The 19,539-nt window shown below is 35.8% G+C and overlaps 1 protein-coding gene across 1 annotated transcript in view; it reads left to right on the plus strand.

The window, feature by feature from the left end:
- Window positions 1-19,539, plus strand: part of LOC140172291 (uncharacterized) — a 103,314-nt gene that overhangs the window by 41,596 nt on the left and 42,179 nt on the right. The window contains exons 19-25 of the mRNA XM_072195545.1: window positions 8,672-8,770; window positions 11,553-11,798; window positions 13,373-13,474; window positions 14,655-14,894; window positions 15,168-15,275; window positions 18,032-18,283; window positions 18,434-18,544. Coding sequence (XP_072051646.1) covers window positions 8,672-8,770; window positions 11,553-11,798; window positions 13,373-13,474; window positions 14,655-14,894; window positions 15,168-15,275; window positions 18,032-18,283; window positions 18,434-18,544 — 1,158 coding nt within the window. The remainder of the gene's footprint in view (window positions 1-8,671; window positions 8,771-11,552; window positions 11,799-13,372; window positions 13,475-14,654; window positions 14,895-15,167; window positions 15,276-18,031; window positions 18,284-18,433; window positions 18,545-19,539) is intronic.

Here is a 19,539-nt window from a genome sequence, read left to right on the forward strand (position 1 = left end):
TGTGGCACATACGATAGTGTTGCACTCTACACTTATTTCTATTTGAGTGCATCACTATCGGATGTGGCACATACGATAGTGTTGCACTCTACACTCATTTCTATTTGAGTGTAACACTATCGTATGTGGCACTTACGACATCTAAATCAGTAAATAATTCATCGATTTATTAACTTTAACACCATTTATATAGTTTATATTATTAAAATCAAATTGCTTTACATTCCCATGTCATTTTATGGCTACTTGGAAACAAACGGCTACGCTAAACACAAAAATGCTCCTCCTGTAAAACTGTCCAAATTGCACTTACGATAGTGTAGCACTCTGCCGACGATTTATCAGTATAGCCTATCCACTTCATGATTTGTCTATATGGTGCTGGCGGCCATCTTGGATTTAGGGTCAAGGTGACCCCAAACTCTTTGAATATGATCTTAAATGGTTTTGCATGCCAAAAATAGTTGAAAACGACACATTGTTTGTTATTATAGTCAATCCACTTTGATATGGTTTTGTGAACCGTGATCACCTTTTCTACTTGTCTCCATTATTATCTGCGACGGCGAACTTGTTTATTTTAGATATATATTTAATTCTCGTTGACCATGCCACTGTTTATCCTTGTTCTGTGAGAATGTTTGAATTATGTTCTCACCTGATGACCCCAAAAAAGGGACCCATCTCTCTTACGCCACCCCCTTATTCCTACATTTTGCTTTCACCGAATTTCTATGTCTAAGCCTTTTTACCTGTTTCAATTTCATAACAAAGTACATTTCCCTCCGGCATCAATCTCTTATGTAATGTTATTTTTTGTTACTATAGCCCTAACCTTGGGTGCACCAGCAACTGCAACTGTTACCGACGATTATGCAATCGATGGCGGAAGCACTGTACCAGTTGTCTTTGCAGATGGCGATCTAGTAAAGAAAGTGGTTATAAACCTAGTAGAAGACGATGATATAGAAGACACGGAATATGTTACAGTTACACTTGGGGCTATAACAGTAGCTGACACTGCCAAAACTACATTAGACGCAGACAGAGATACAGCCACCATATTCATACTAGATCGTTCATGTAAGTATTATAGATTTAGTAATGCAATGCGCCCGTATAAAGTTATATTTTATGGATGTGATTTGTTGTCTAGTTACACATGGGCTAAACCTCTGCCCATTAGCCTTTTAGAGGTATGGCTGACACAATAGGATGGCACTGCACGAAACGGGTAAATGCTTTTGTATTTGACAGATTTCACCCATATTGAATACTGCCCTGCTATTGTGTATGTCATGCTTCGAAAAGTCCAATGCCGTGTGGCTCATGAACAAGAAGGGTCATGTAGCCAGGCTACCGAGTCAGGGTTTCGTTTTTGCAAATGTATGTTAATTATTATAAACTGATGGAAGCAATGGTGTCTAAAGGGGGATTTGCCCCCTCAGAATTAGAAGAACTTCGAAAAATGTAGTCCCAATTAAAGGCATTTAGTGCACTATTTTGATATTATTATCTGGAATATATGGGTTCAATATATTATAGTCAAGAGGCACATTAGTGCGGTTAAAATAGAAGAAGATGCAAATCAGGTGTGTTATTTCATCACAAATAATATCAATTATTTTCTTATTGTCTTGTGTTATATCACTTCCTTCATCTCTGAACTGAGCTTTCTCGGTCATTGTTGTTAATTTTGCAAACGAAATGATTTTAAAAGAAACTTCAGATCTAGATGAGACATACAGCTAAATTACTATGCTATATTTATTACATTTATATTTTACACTTACAAATCGTCCCGCTAATCCTAAGATTAGAACGACAAGTTCTCCTTTTTTGTGACAATTTTAAGGGATTCGATCGAACCCCCCTAGCTATGGGCCTGATTTGTTTCTATTTAAATACACAATACCTGTTTCCGTATAAAGCCACAAGTATGAATTTAATAACCTTAGTCAAATCAAAACCAAATCAATATATTACAGTCATGTTTTGGATAGATACAAGTTATAAAGGCAGCTACACTAGCAATAGACTGTGACTGCAGTTTCTGTTGTGTTTCTCGCGGCGCACAGTGGGCCAGGCCAAAGTCAAAGTGTGCCAAAACCCTACTTTAGTGACTTTCAATGTTCGAATTTTTTTATGCCATTTGGAAAGATAATGAACCTAAGAATATTTTCTGAAAATATTTCCCCACTGGTTTGTTCTTAAAGGTGGTATTTTTTATAATAAACACGCGAAATTGACACAATCTACTTCTTATTAGAAAAATCATGATTTGGGGGTAAAATTCTATAATTTTGTTTTGACATTTCTGATTCATCTGTGCTTTCACAGCTATTTGATAAACTATTTGTAGAATATAACAATATGATATGAAGAATGTGAAAACCTTCAGGGAATTAAATATTTTGTCTTAAACGTCCTCGAAACTAAGGAAAAATTACATTTTAACAAATTTGATCTCGAAAGATTAGATTCCCGTTGATTCCCGCCTTAAAACTTATACAGGCACAATCAGAAAAGGTTAATCTTTGTGATGGTACCAAATTCAGCTGCAGCTTTCTGCAGTCTTCTGCAGTGGAGTCAGTTTTATGAGGCCCTGTGCCAGTAAAAGTGGCAACAAAATCGTAAATTCAGGTGAAAAGAGATGTACCGCGCTGCAGCGTGTACAAACATCTGCACCTAGTTCTATTAATAGCTTGATGGGAGAATACCGTACAATCGCCATATAGATGGATAAAGTTTAGAATTTAATAGAAGAAGCCTAGAATTTAATATTTAATTCGCGAATTTAACATTGAATTCGCATATTTAATATTTAATTCACCGATTTGATATTTAATTCACCGATTTAATATTAAATCTGCGAATTAAATATCAAATCTGCGAATTTTAAATTTATAAAATAAATTAATTAATTCACAGATTTAATATTAAATTGGCAGATTTAAAATTTATTTTGCGAATGTTATATTTAATTCGAAATTTTTAAATACACTAGTAGGCCTAGATTTTAACATTTAATTCGCGAATTTAACATTGAATTTGCCGATTTAATATTCGTATATTTTAATATTATATATTAGCATTTGAATTCGCAGATTTAATATTTAATTAGCAAATTGAATAATTAATTCGCAAATATTAAATGTGCAGATGTAATATATAATTCGCAGATTTAATATCAAATCTGCGAATTAAATATAAAATCCAAGAATTTAAAATAAATTTCGCGAATTAAATTTCAAATCTGTGAATTCAATATTATATCTGTGAATTTAATATTGAATAAATTAAATATTAAATCTACGAATTTAATATTAAATCTGCGAATTGAATATTATATTAGATTCGTTAATTGAATATTAAATTTGTGAATTAAATTAATAAGTTGTATCATCCGGGGCGGGGGTCTCCCATTGATATGGTATGCGTATATGACTTGCCTTTTGGGGTGCTTTTCGCCAATTTTTGTATAGCGATGGGTGGGTTTTCACTACAGACGAAAGCACCCAGTATGTCATTGTGTATTTTGAGACACATGTTGGTAAAAGTACCCAATTTGGGCAAAATTTGTTGTTTTTTTTCAAGGAAATTGGTATACAGTGATGGGTTGAAAATTAGGGCCAAAATTACGTTTAAGATAATGGCGACATTTTGGAGTCGGACAGGAAGAATCACTTACAAATTTTGAGAAACCACCCCAACATCTAGTCTGGCTGGTTGTTTGTTTGCTTGCTTATATTAAACAATTAAAATGTCAGCATTTTAAATTGATGTCATACGTATTAGAAAATGCCGTCAGTGAATTTTGCAGTCCGTATAACATTGAATATGCTATTTGCTAATAGTTTTCCAACCGTACATTTGAATTACTGTTGTAAGAGTTGTTACCCAATCACGGTTCGGTATTTTAATGACGTCATATGCTTTGGAAAATGGCTCTGTTGGATTCCGCAGTGCTTAAAACCCCCGATTTGAAAGTTTTTTAATAATTCTTACACAGGCATTTGAATAACTGTGGGAGGAATAATTGACCAATCACATATCAGCATATTAATGACGTCATACGCTTTTGAAAATGTCATCACTGAATTTCGCACCCCTTGGAACCCCTATTTAGCTTTTTCAATTAAAATATTAACATATGTCATTTGAAATACTGTTGTAAAAATAATCGACCAATCACCGTTCAGCATTTTGATGACGTCATAATGTCTCCATTGAATTCTGCAGCCTCAAAAACCCCTAATACAGTAATTTTACCGTGTTTTTATGCGTTTGATTGTCCGTTTATAATTTTGGCACACTTTGAGGCGATTCTGGCCCACTGTGGGCGTTTCTTTATGCAAAATAAAGGTTGTGCAAAATGACATATTTGATTATTATGTAAAATTGTATGCTACACCGGCCTTGTTGCTAAAAAGGGCCATAATATTTGTTATATTTGTATTTGTAACACAGTAAATCTTTCGTATTTTTAATCCTATTAAATATTATCGATACATTACAGTCCTGTTTTGGATAGATCCGGTATATATCGGCGACGAGTGTGACACTATGGTGGAAGTAGTCGTTCACAGATGCGGCTATCTGGGACATGCAGTTGCAGTTGGTAAAAAAAAACATAATGTAAAACAGTTGAAAAGATTTATGAGAGTATTGATGATTGATAAACTGCAAAGCCATTGCTATGAATTAAATAACAAAATGGTTTAAATCAGACACAAAGTTAAATAAAATGTTTGTTGTAAAAATTCTAATGTCGAGGTATTCAAATTAGAGTGTGTAATATTCGTATTCTCTACACTATCCATAACAAAAGCCTATTATGTTATTACATGTAAACATTCATATCCGGATTTAGGAGAAATCCTCAGTGTAATATTACCTATAAATGGCAAAACTACATATGATTCATTTCATGAGGATCGCCGGTTCAACCACCCGGAGGACACTCACATAAATGATCTGTACGCATGCGTGACCAAAAAACAAGTAAAAGGGGGTGTTTTTTTAGGCAAGGCATGTTACGCGCATGGCGCATTTAGGGTCTAAAAAACACCAATTTTCAAGAATAAAGGTAGTTTTTTGAATCTGAAGAACTTGTTTAGGGTACCTGATTGGTAAATTATTTGTTGCATTTTTACTAGCCATAAACTCATTAAGGGGTAAATTCTATATTAAATTACCTTATTAAGGGGCTAAATTTGCTGGTAGGGTAAAACTCACTTAGGGGGTGTTTGAAAAAAATTTGGTCACGCATGCGTACACTGTCATATTTAAGTGGTCCCCCGGGAGTTAAACATCCATTTCAAAATATGTTCAGACAATACAATGCAACACAGTCGCAGTTGCGTTTATATACTTCCATAAATTATGCATAATTACACTCGATTAAGGGATGAGCTTAATTTATCCCCAATTTGGCCAGAAATTTGAGGGATTTGCAATGTTTACTATGAGGTTTTGCAGAGAAACATTTTGTCATAGACACACAATTTATGGTGCACATGAATAGGAAAGTCTGTATATTATTATGTACATTTTATATACTGCATTTAAATTATGCAGTATTATTTGCACTCGATTGTACCGTTGTTTTTATAGGAGTAAGTAGGTATTCAACTTACGCAGCTACATTTACTTCGTCAACTCCTATAATATACCTCTTTTAACTTTGAATTTATATTTTACACAGAGATATACACGTCTACGACAGACGTAACTGCTTCTGGCGCCGATTTCACCGAAATAGATATGGATAACCCAGTAGATACGGAGGTCTCTTTTGCACAAGGTGATTGTGCAGTTGCTCATCGACTTGCCTTAACACCTGATGACCTGGTTGAAGGAATGGAATATTTTGAGGTTGTTATAGGAACAATTTCTGGGGCCAATGCGGCCAAAGGCTCCGTCCATACAATCTTAAATACAGCAAAAGTTTTTATCTTAGATCATTCAAGTAAGTAGGGACATGCTATAAGTGATATTATAAGTCAGAACAGAGTGCAACGTGAGGTGATGTCACAATAGCCAACATTGACAGAGTTCACTGTCATTGAAACACTGTGTGAGCTACGCACTTTTATTTTATTCCACATAAATATTACCCACAATGCACTCTGTTCTGAATAATCAATATAGTGTTTCTTTTTCTTCTTAACGACCTTTCTTGATTCTTTTTTATATAGTACAGCTTAAAGCTCCTAAACTGGGAGCCAAATGTACACTTTCTGTTAGAAGCACGAACGTTTTAACACATGAAGTACGAGGTCCAATGTTTATTTAAGACGCGAAGCCTTTTTTTATTTGACCCCTGGTGACCGCTGAAGATCAGAAAAAGGTCATACGGCGGTAGAAATTTGAAAATTAAAATTACTCACCTGATAATATTGGTTAAAATGCATAGTTTGTGCTATCAAGAACCTATCGTTGTTGAATTATCATACTAAAAGAGTTAACATTTCAACATTTCAAAAATTTGGGCAAATTGATCATCTTGAATCTTGATATAAATAAGAATCAAGACACGGCATAGAACATGCATTCTAAAGTGTTAACTTTACTTGTTATTTTCAGTTACAGTCAAAGATCAATAGTGGTTACCTGCATGTGTTTGTCCCTATTTGCACTCTATTTAAGTATGATAACACAATCCATGAGCCAAACTATTATTATTATAATTCAGTTACATGAACAATTTGCCACAATTTTTGCCAATATCGGAGTAAGTTCAAATTTCTAGCCCTATACAACCAAAATGAGGTTTTTGTATAACTTAATAACGATAGATCGTAGATAGCACACACTATATTGTGATCAGCAGACTTGTACCCGAGTCACGCTCGTTCGAGTCTAAGCCGAGCCGAATCCATTCGCATCTGAGTGCCAGCCAAGACCGGGTTCTTTGTGTCCGAGTCCGGACTCGGGTCCACGTCCGGCGGTAAGGAGTCCGGGTCAAGTCCGAGTCCAACAAAAAGAAGAACGGAGTCCAGCCTCCATGATAGGCGTAACGTGACAGGCTCGATACCTACAGGAGAACTATATCGTTGAGAACTGATGTTTGGGTACTTTACCGCATAAACCAAACGTAACTAAATAACTAGTGATGTTGAGGAACATACGGAGCCCCTAAAGTGACATGGTTAAAGTATTTTGGGGATGTTAAAAACATTTTTTCGGAAATTATCTCGAGATAATAAAATTATCCCGAGATAATATCTCGAAATAATAAAATTATCTCGAGTTAATCAAATTGTCTCGAGATAATCAAATTATCCCGAGATAATATCTCGAGATAATAAAATTATCTCGAGATAATAAAATTATCCCGAGATAATAAAATTATCCCGAGATAATAAAATTATCCCGAAATAATATATCGAGATAATAAAATTAACTCGAGATAATAAAATCATTTCGAGATAAGATCTCGAGATAATAAAATTATCTCGCGATAATAAAATTATCCTGGGATAAGATCTCGAGATAATAACATTATCCCGGGATCTTTATCTCTTTAACAAGGCCATGTCAATCACACAAATTTATATTCGTTTTTAATAGACGCCCGTACTGTCAGGTGTGCGTACGTCTGATTAGGAGACTGTTGCAAATGCACTGCGCATGCGCAGACCGGTAACTTAAAAAAAACAGGAAATTACACTTCGGACGTAAATATTGCCGAAATGCAATGACAATACCCACAAAATACAGCCTTTTATTTTTATCAGAAGTACAATCGGATAAAACCAATAACATATGCATGAAAAGTGAAAACAAAATATAAGCTAAATAATTTGACTTGATTTGCTCAAATAAAGATAAAATCGACAGTTTTTCTCACACGAATCACGCCCAAAAATGTCACACAATTTCCCGCGACAATTTCTCTCCAAATTTCATGCAAAATTTTCCCAAAAAACTGCTCTATTGTGGCCGCAATTTTTGATTTTAAGAATTGAAAATTAAAAATTAGCTTTAGCATGGGGTTTTATTTCAACCATAACTTGAAATGCATCACTGGAAAACTAAAAGTAAAACCTCCGAAGCAAAATGGACAGCAGGGTTTTTCGGGATAATTTTATTATCTCGGGATAATAAAATTATCTCGAGATAATTATATTATAAAATATATTTTTACATCCCCAAAAATATTTTTACCATGTCACTTCAGGGGCTCCGTGGGAACATACAAGCTATTACATACTTTTTTTCACATACTATTTTACGATACTCCCTCATTTTAAAGCCTTTCCACGGAGTCAATATCTATCAATGACAAGTACAGACGCATCATGCGCTTATGATGCGCAGTGATTATGTCATCTTAATTTTTAATCTTAATAGTTCATCTGAAAGCCCTTCCCAAGTTAAAAAAAACCCTAATACGGAATGCGGTTTTAATTAATTAATTTTTTAAAATTATTTTTTTAATTTAAATTTTGTGTATAGGAGGCAAGAATAGACCACCTTTTTATCTCTTAGGGAGGAAAAACTGTTCATCATTTCACAAATCTATCGTTCATCAAATTAATTTGACCGTTGGTATTGAAGATATATTTTCCTAAAAAGTGTTGTTAAGTACATTTTAATAGTGATCTGTATTGTTACACGTTGTAACCCCTCTTACGGATGAAGATATTTGAAACATTTTTTTCAGCTATTCTATGGATTGATTCGACATACACCGGTGAAGAAGGCAGTATGGTTAAGCTTCAGATCCATCGATTTGGTTACGTTGGACAAGACACATCAGTTGGTAAGCACCACATTAATTAGACTTAACTTAAAAGAGCCCGGACTCTGTGTCGTATTTGCATGTCGCCGGGGCATGTCGCTCACGGAGGGCAATATCATAGACTAATACAGATATACATACGAGGTATTTATGATACGCTGTTTCAAAGAGATTACAGCGTGTGTGATGATACATAATATATAAATAACAAACAAGAATAAAAGCAAACAAAAGCATATGAAACAAATAATCATTGTGTGAAAGGGTGTGTTTTAAGTGCGCAGAACGCACAGCACCTGGTATAGTGTTCCACAACCGGGGAGCAACAAAGGTGAATGATCTGTCGGCAGAAGATTGAAGAACGCGAGGTGTGAAAGTTTGTCCAGTGAGTCTGGTAGTGTCGGTTGAAGATCGTAAGCCAGTTCGTGCAGGTGAGTGCAGAGACAAGTTGCAGACATGGTATGATGGAGCAGAGACATTTAGGCACTTGAAAATAATGACCATGATTTTGAATGTTGTTCTGTTCTTGGTGGTAAGGTAGCCCAGTGGAGCTATTTAATGAACTGTATTGCATGATCATGATTCTTTCTACAGAAAATTAGGTTTGCCGCCCAATTTTACAGTCTCTGTAATCCCGCGATGTCAGTTGCGTTTGCTCCAAGGAGAACTGCATTGGCATAGTCGAGACGAGAAAGAATTAATGACCTAACAATATGGTGGCATGAGTATCTGTCTAAGAGCCGGCGTATAATGTGTTATTGAATTGGAAAGCTGTCGACCATCAAACAGGACACCCAGATTGCGCGCGAACAGTGTCAGAAGGAATGATAACATTGTTACCAACTTGAAGATGGATATTAGATGGTTACTTGCGCCTATTGTGCGGTGGCTAAACGATAACAAAACTCCGTTTTGTTATCGTTTAGCATCAACAAGTTGTTAGTAATCCACAGTTTTATTTCGCTAATGCAGTTTGAGAGTCTTGTCAGAGCACTGTGAATTGAATTTGGATAAGAAGGATTGAAATTCAAAAACAGCTGAATGTCGTCGGCGTACATATGGTAATGAATTTGATGCTTCCTGATAATACAAGCAACCGGGATGATGTAAATTCTGAAAAATGCTGGACCAACGATGGGTGTCAAATGCAGCTAACAGATCTAGTTATACCAAAGACACAGCTTGCTGGTTGTGGAGGTGCTGCATGCATATGTTAGTCTTGACGTGCAGAAGCGCCGTCTCTGTACTATGCAGAGGGCGTTACTAATATGAGCATTGATGCATCTAAAAAACATATTTCTCGATCAGTTTTGAAATGAATGGAATATTTGCGACAGGACAATAGTTTTTCATAACATTTGGATCTAGAAATTGCTTCTTTATCAATGGGTTAATAGTAGCTTGCGTGAGAGTGTCTGGAAATACCCCTGTGGTAAGAGATACATTAATATATAATACGGTGGATTATAGGTACGGAACCAGACATATTTTGCTTGATATACCAAGTGGGTATTGGATCGAAGAGACTAGTTTCGTACTTATTGATAAGATCAACAACATCATCTTCATTAACAGGATCATAATGAGCAAGATTGCAAGAAGCAGTATTATCATACGATACATCAACAAAATAAAACCACGTGATTCGTGCTTGATAATTATTTATTGGTTAGAGCGTCGTGCTAGTATTACGAAGTCGCCGGTTCGAATCCGGTTGGATGCACTGTTTTTTTTCAATGTCTATGTGCACTCTGGGGACGGATTAAAATGTGTTCAACCTAATAACCCAGAGAACTAAGTGTAATAAGTTTCATACTTATGTGACGTGTAGGCCTATTTGTTATAAATTTGCAGTTCTGATGCCTTCCGCTAAGAATGCACGTACGAACATCATTCAAACCTAATACCTAGAGATTTATATCTTCCGCTCGTCTCCAACGTGCCTCTTTAGCTCAGTTGGATAGAGCGTCGTGCTCGTATTATATTGGCGATGAATGTATTTACAATTTGTGTTTTTTTTTTTTTAATGCAGAAAAATTGTTCCAACGTCATGTATACGTATCATAGCACTCATTATAATTATTATACTGTTGTTGAGAAGAATTTACAGACAATACATGTATTTCTAGCGCTATGGTTTTACTACTGCAGCGCTATCAACTAATAATAATAATATTAAGGGGGTACTACACCCCTGCCCAATTTTGTGCCTATTTTTGCATTTTTCTCAAAAATTATAGCGCATTAGTGACAAGTAATATGTGTATATTATAGGGGCAAGGACTACAACTACTGCACTGGAAATTTTATTTCAGCACAGACAACAGTTGTGGAGTTACAGTCAAAAATGAGGAAAACCAATATTTGATTAATAAATCAATAACTACTTGCCTTGAGTTGCTGACTTTTCAGTGCAGTAGTTGTAGTCCTTGCCCCTATAATATACATACTTTACTCGTCACCAATGCACTATAATTTTGAGAAAAATGCAAAAATAGACCAAAATTGGCCAGAATAGTACCCCTAAAGTGATTAGTATAATAATATCTTAATATTCACAAGTTCAATATTGGAAACAGCAGAGCTTCAACGTTATACCGATGATGCTAATGAGATGACCTCTTAAAAGTTGTGATATTTGCTACAACTAATTAATGGATGGCAATTTGCTTTTTCACTCTAAGTTACGGAGAATCTCTGTTTGTGCACATTTTAATTACAAAAACAACACAAATTTACCTGCTACCATTATTTACCGTTAATAGGCCTAACATTGTAAACATCTCGTCTTTCTTAAATTTAGCAATAACCTTGACTCCGCAAACCGCTGTAATCGGTGACTACGTTGACATTGGCGGGGCAACAACTATTGACTTTGTGGACGGCGAGATTGTGCAAGAATTGTTCCTTGACTTAGAGACCGATGCACTCGTAGAAGGTATTGAATACTTTCAAGCTGTACTTGGAGCCGTGACTGTCGCTGATACTGCTAAAACAACAGTGGATCCTATGTTGAACACAGCTAACATATTTATCTTGGACTTGACATGTAAGTTTCAAACTAATAAATAAATAAGGACGTAATTTACAATTCTAAAATGTTTTTATTTTCTTGAAGTGATTCAGTTGAGAATCTGTAACGTTCAGAATACGCACGCAAATGTCTCAACACCATAAAATTTTAAAGATATACACTAATTAACTAATCGTCTATGTGGCTTTTCACCCTTGAAAAAACCCATTTAGGAAAGTTATTTTCGTATACAAAGTCATCTACATGTATTGATTGATGTTGTTTATGGAAAACCATTTCGTAGAGTGAATTTATTAAAGTGTGTTAAATGTTCGTGCTTTATTTATGTTTTTCTGTATTAACGTCAATGTGTATTTATCCGCCTCATGTATAGGTTGACGGACTGTCGTCAACGTTGAACCTCTATTGAAACGCGAAACATTTGCTAAGTTTAAATATTATGTTTACTAATTTTTTGAATATCTGGTAGAGTCAAACATAAAACTTGCATCTGAGCAAAATTGTTACATGTAAATACAAATCTTCTGCAATAACATTGTGAGCCGTTCTTACAAAACCCATTATATGTCGTTGAGATAATAGCCTTTAACAGAAACATTCATTGAACCAGATTGCGCATCTTTTAAAACAGACTTTTAGAGTCACTGGTTGTTATACCTGATCCCTATCAAAATTTAGATAATCCCTATTTAGTGATATGTAAATTTCTCAGAATTCCATTTGACACTATCAGGTTTCATTGTAAAGCTTATTTCAATTTTTTTTTATCTTTGCGGTTATATAAAATCAGAAGATGAAGTTGAATTCGTTTACTACATCTGCAATTAGCCATCTGCAATAAGTTATAATTGAGTTAAATTAGAAACGTGTCCTCAATGTCGCGTGAAACCTTGATTAGAGGGCCCTTTCTCAGCATGGCCTCCATATTGACAGTGACCTATTTTCCTATGCTACCATTGGTCAAAAAAACATAGATGATGAAACTATTATTTATTCGGTTGATTAATCAAACCGAACATTTTGATCAAAATCGGAGCATTTTTGCCTCTTTGACCTATGCAGAGCCCAAAACTAGGTAAACCTACATTAAACCAATCATTAGAAACATTGCTTTGTTCAATGACCTCTTGCAGAGTTATTGCCCGGGTACTATAAGTCTACCCTCTCTTTTTTGTCATGGCCCATGATCTAGTTTATGACAGCGAAGAGTAACATAGGGGGTATCATGAAAAAAGTTCCCTCAGACAATGGACTAAATCCTGCAAAATGCCAGTGGTAGAGAAAATTCATAAGTGTTTATTATTGATTTTACGCAAAATTGGTAGTACGTTTTATGAATAGAATACAGTGGTGGATTTCATTAGATTTGAAATGTTTTAAGACTTGGTGTTAATAAACATTGTCGACTTGCTTACATTTTGCGTTCTCCTTCATATTTTCCTTTCTTTAAATATTCCTTCAAATATGCAATTTAGTCAACTTGGACAAGCAAGCAAAAACTGTGAATATCGATCGATGTAGTCTTTACCTGTACAACACCGTATTGATTGCAATAGTATTCTTGATGTTCAATCATTCTTCCTTCACAGCGTATTTCTGGATAGAAGAAAAGCAGTTTATAGCATTTGAGGAAACCACGTTACCAGTTACATTTCACAGAGGTGGTTATCTTGGGCGAACGGATGTAATAGGTGTGTGACTATGGATTGAGTTTGCGCAATACTGAGTTCTTTTAATTGTTATGCACATGCGCTCACATCATGAGTACCGACGGCTTTTTCGATTGACTTTTTAAAACTGGTTTTAGGGCCATTCCAAGGGATGTCACAAAGAAAGGTAGCATCGAACTCTGTTGCAATGTGAACTAGATTATTAAACCATTTTGAATTGAGTTTTCTGGGACTTGATTTGTCGATAACTTAAGAATGCTATGAACACGATTACATGACAGAATCTGATTTAACCATGTTACATACCGTGACACCCCGTTACCACTGAAGCATTTTTTTTAAATAAAGGTCCGAAACCTAAGGATAGTTATCGTTAGAAGCGTTGCGCACTTAGGGCGTAGCGCGTATTTAGGCACAACGCGTTACACACAGAACGCCAACAACGACATATACATTGACTTTGCTAGACGAAATTAACCGCACTATTGGCCCTCCATGAGCCACACACAAACATGGCGGAGTCAATAATCTTTGGTTCTAATCAAAATGCCCCCGACATTTAATGTGTCCTGCTACTTTGGTGGGTCATCTTTAGGCGGGAACATTTTTGCAAACTTCCAACAATTCTCAGTAATAACAATCAACTGAGTCGATACAAGGTGTTCAAAGAATTGAGTGGAGGTAGAACTTGCAGATTGTAGGCACAGAAAATGAACCTACATACACAGAAAATGAACCAACATACAAACATCAAAAACCTTCTCAGCATTTACTATCAAATGAGTTTATGAATATTCCCGGGAAATATACAGACACCACTGAATAATCACAGACCATGTGAGAAATACGATTACTAACTTCTTATTGCATGTTGTAGGTTAAACATTTCTCATTTATCTACTATAATTACATAATATATTTTTTAAAAAAATACTGAACAAAGTTATGCTACAACTTTTTTGGAAAATTCAACTAAATTGCGCCCTTCTGCTGTGCTTTAACAGTTTGCACAGATAGACATAACAACTAGCACAGATGATTTTAACTGCTAAAATTAAAAAAAACAAAGTGAAAAGTCTGTGAATTCACAGCGCCCCCGAACTGATATAGCAGTACATAATGTAGGCATAGACAATGAGTCTACGTGCAATAACACAATCCTGCTGACAGCCTCGATGTATTATTTCATCACTTATATTAGAGGTGTCATATACCGATGCAAGGGCGACTGATCCTGAAGACTACGCTCCAGTCGGAGATGCTACCATCACCTTCAATGACGATGAAACTACTGCAACAAAGATGATTGACATTGAGCCTGATAATATTTTAGAATACAACGAGATGTTCTTTTTGGAAATCGAAATACCAGCCGGTTCAACTTTGTTAGATACTGCGAGACTTGATTCCCCATCTGTGTCAGAGGTCATCATAAAAGACCGTAAGTAGCATGATAAAAGTATTGCACAATTTGACTATCGTAGTGGAAACAAGATACCGTGATTTAGTTTTGACAGTACAAAAATTATAACATTTCTTATTGCTCTTTATTTAATATAATAAACTTACGTGCATTTCCATACATATTAACGGTATATTTGAGTTGTCCTATATCTGACAAGCTAAACATCAATTATATATTAGATGTGGTTCATGGCTTCAATATCATGAAATACCTACCAATAAATTTATCTAACCTATATTAATCCTCTAGCCACATGGTACGTATTTGACTGTGCAGACTTCACCGTTATTGAGTCCACTGGGGAAGTTAACATAATTATTGTAAGAAAGGGAGATCTCCGAACCGCGGGACATGTCTGTAAGTGTAGACCTTAGCTATAAAAGTGCCAAAGTCCAATTTTGGCATTTTGAGATATATATAGTAATCAGTTAAAGTTTTCAAAATATTGTAGTAAAAGGTATGAAAATTTAAGTTGACTCCCCCTAAACAGCATTTAAAATGATGAACTTGGTTTAAGAAAGTTTTCATTATATTTTCTGATCCCTACTAATTAGAGGTTAATAACTGCGCATCGGTTATTTGGAGGGCATTGTGAACAATCTAAACATTTTGCCTTTGGAACCGAGAAATATCTACGCCTCGAGGGATATTCCGAGGTCCAAAGCAAAATGTTTAGATTTTTCACAATGCCCGACATATTACCGATGCAAAGTTATTAATATCATTCATAAGCGTCACTTTGATCTTTACAAAATAACACAAAATTTTACTCAAAAGTTTGTAAAAATAAACAATTTTTACATCTTCCCTTTCCCAAAATCGATCAGGCTAAAACAAGACGACCAATATCAAAAGTGCGTATCAGAATATGTGCAAATATGGTAGCGCGCAACCAAAATACGGCAGCTAGCGCGCGCAGTTTGTTGGACGCACTATACGGCGCACGCAGAAGTCAATTGTGTGCGACATTGGAACAATTACGCATTTTGCGGTCAATTGTGAGATATTAATGATCTCGATTTGCGTTCGCGTTTTCACAAATAATACAATATGTGACCGTCCATGGCGGATGAGCCGTAAATTCCTCCCCCGGTCAATTTTGTTTTATTTCGTGTTTAAAAAATAAAAATCATAAACTTAAAAATGGTATATCATTTGACTTCAAACGATATCCAGAAGCGGAGTTATGGTTAGTTAAACTTTGCTCCTTCAACAAAATTATAGCTTTTTGGTTTCTATGTGTGTCTCTTTTTCCACATTGCTGGCAATAAATATCAAACAGTCATAATTGGCGGTCATTTCAAATAATCCCCAAGTCAACGAGGTTTAAGAAGGTTCTCTCATTGTTAATTGTTGGTTATGCATACCTATACAAATAACCCACCACTTGAAAAGGATTTTAGCAAAAGCAAACAAAGACCAGAGCTATTAAAAGTTCTAAAGCCATCTAAAGGTAGAAGGTTATTATCCACTTCAATAATAGGATTATTGATTGGTGTTGTGACTATCCAAAATAGACAGATGTCGCGCCAGCTTAAGTGACCGATGAATACGACCTTCGTACACATTTTACACCATAACTCAGAATACAATTTAGGGAATTTACGGCTCGTTTGTGCTGCCGGGTCACATATGATTGATTGAGTTTATTAATGAGGTTATGAATATCAATTCATAACCTAACGCTTAGACCGTCCCCACATAACAGGTAGCGAACCTCACTCGATTCTATATTGCTGTAGACTGTCCCTACATAACAGGTAGCGAACCTTACTCGATTCTATGTTCCTGTAGACTGTCCATACATAATAGGTAGCGAACCTTACTCGATTCTATATTACTAGAGACCGTCCCAACATGACAGGTAGCGAACCTTACTCGATTCTATATTACTATAGACCGTCCCTACATAACAGGTAGCGAACATTACTCGATTCTATATTACTACATGTATAAACCGTCCCTACATAACAGGCGGCGAACCTTACTGGATTCTATATTACTATACAGGGTGTCTCAATAAAAATAGGCCCTATGGAAATTGGTGCATAACTTAAAATATCGGCAGTAAAATAAAAAAAAATTCTTAAAGATTCAAAAACCATGAAGTGTATGCTTAACAATGGTGCAAACATGATCCAAATCCGCTCACACGTTACTGAGCTAATTAAATTTGTACAAACAGACACATTTTTGGACCATTCCAATGGGGTAATATACATAAACAGAAATGTGTAGTTTATTATAAAAGAAATTAAAGGAAACGCCAAGTGTTGCTGAGTAGGAGTTCAAAATCAATCAATCAATCGCCCAAAGAATGTTCTTCACACGTTTCTCTTTGGCTTAAGGGCTCGGATAGCAACGTTTGCGCAGTATTTTTTATGGGACCTGAGAGCACATCAGAAATATCGAATTGAATTTTGAATGCGGGGAATGTCCTTCTGATATCAAATATTTTTGTATTTTTTTGAAATTCGCGATATAACACACATTTTATGCAAATGATTAAAAGTTGATATTTTATTTTTTATTTTTGATATTTAACCATGCATCCTCCAAGTAAACTTCATAAATCTAATGATATGTACACCTTTCATATTAAAGATATCGAGTTTTTTTCCAAAAAAAGACCCATTTTTTGTGTGTTTTGTGTTTTTAGGGAAGAAATCTTTATCTTCAATATGAAAGGTCAAAATTTTCATATGATAGACGGCTTTTTGTCCCAGTTACATACACTTTAAGTATACGTACATATCATTAAATTTATACAATTTACTTCGAGGACTGTTAAATTTAAAAAATAACAATTTTTAATCATTTGCCATAAAATGGCATTAAATCGCGAATTTAAAAAGAAATTGATATCAGAAGGAAGTTTTCAAAATGCAATTCTACATGTATATGTCTGATGTGCTCTCAGGTCCCCCCAAAACACCTGAAAATGTCGCTGTTCATACATCTGTGTGGGGGTGTGTGTGGGGTGTGTGGGGTGTGTGTGTTTCCTGTGTTCCTCTGCTCCGCAAAAAGTCCAGCAAAGCCACTTTCAAAAGATAACAGCCCAATTCTTTCTGATAACAGCGATAACGACGAAAATATTTAATCATTTATTATAGGGATTGGAACACGAGATCGACTAACACCCGTTGAGTTAACAGCTTCATCAGACACAGACTTCACGCCTATCGATATGCAAGTCGACTTTGACCCAGGTCAGTCGGTGGAGACAGTTACCATAGATATAACTCATGATACGTTAGTCGAAGGAGATGAGCAGTTCCAGGTGTATCTTTACGATCCTGACACGGCTGAAGCACTGGGAGATTTACATAAAGCAATCGTGACGATATATGACGATGACGACTCATGTAAGTAGAATTATTGTTACAATTAAAAACAAATTGATTGAGATGAGCACGGATTATTATCATGCAATATCTACATTTTAATATTATGGTATATTAAGGGCAGAAAAAAGTCGTATTTACGCCGTTGAATCTTTCTATCTTTAATTACAGCTACATACTCGTTTAGGAGAGTGGTACATCACGTCACCGAATCTAGTGGATCTGTAATCATCACTCTTTTGCGTGACGGGCCTCTTGTTAGTGATACTGATGGATCTGTTGGTAAGACAAAACAAAACAATATAAACCATAGTGTGCCGAAATGTCTTATTTCCAGTGGCATAGCTCATTAATTAATCTAAAAATTTGACATCCAGTTGAGCAGCATGAGTTGGAGTACCTTAGATTCAAAGACCATTCGTTATTGTACAATGCTATTGGATTAAAGACATGTGTCATTCAAATCGCCCTGTTGAGATCATCTGGACGGCTACTTGGAGGTTTACTCCATACATTTTGGATGTTTAAAATCGTTAGCCGTATCACATACTGACGTATTCACCTAGGTTTCATTATCATATAGCGCAGTGATTTATAGTGCGCTACGCACCTGCACAACGCCTAGACGTTGATCCACAAGCCTCAGCACACTTTACAGGCGGTCGCTGACCACTACGGCCCCACATCATTCCATAAACCATGAAACAACAAATCTGGGGTTTTGCTGCTTCAAGAGCGCACACCCTAGACATTCCACAAGTAACCTTCGCAACCAGGATCAGCTCCCCGAGTTTCGTACGGGTTACAATGAGACAAATTAGCAGTAAGTTCCTTGTCCAGGGGAATTTCAAGCTTATTCAATTTTTTCCACGAGCGTACTAGGCACCGCCAGGTTCGAACCCGCAACCTCTCGCACCATAGTCGAACGCCTTATCGATTGAGCTAACTTGACTGCCATAGGACTTTTTTATTTTTCAGAGAAGAGCAGGTGGGGCAACTACTTGATTATATTTCTACATGTTTATACCACATACTCTGAAAATTTTTGAAAACTAGCGTTGGTCAGTTTTTTAAAATCACATTTTTGTTCCTAAAATGTGGGTTATAGCGCCCTTAACGGGCACTCTCGCCATAGGGCTACATGTAAAGACCAGTTATAGGAAAATGGCCCTAAAATAAAACTGACTCGTTCATTTTTTCCTCAAATTTTGCATATTATGTAGATTTAACATCTGGAATGTAATGCAAGTGGTGTCGTTGATGCTCTTCTAAATTCA

The sequence above is a fragment of the Amphiura filiformis genome, chromosome 2 (assembly GCF_039555335.1).
Source record: "Amphiura filiformis chromosome 2, Afil_fr2py, whole genome shotgun sequence".
Classification (NCBI taxonomy): Eukaryota; Metazoa; Echinodermata; class Ophiuroidea; order Amphilepidida; family Amphiuridae; genus Amphiura; species Amphiura filiformis.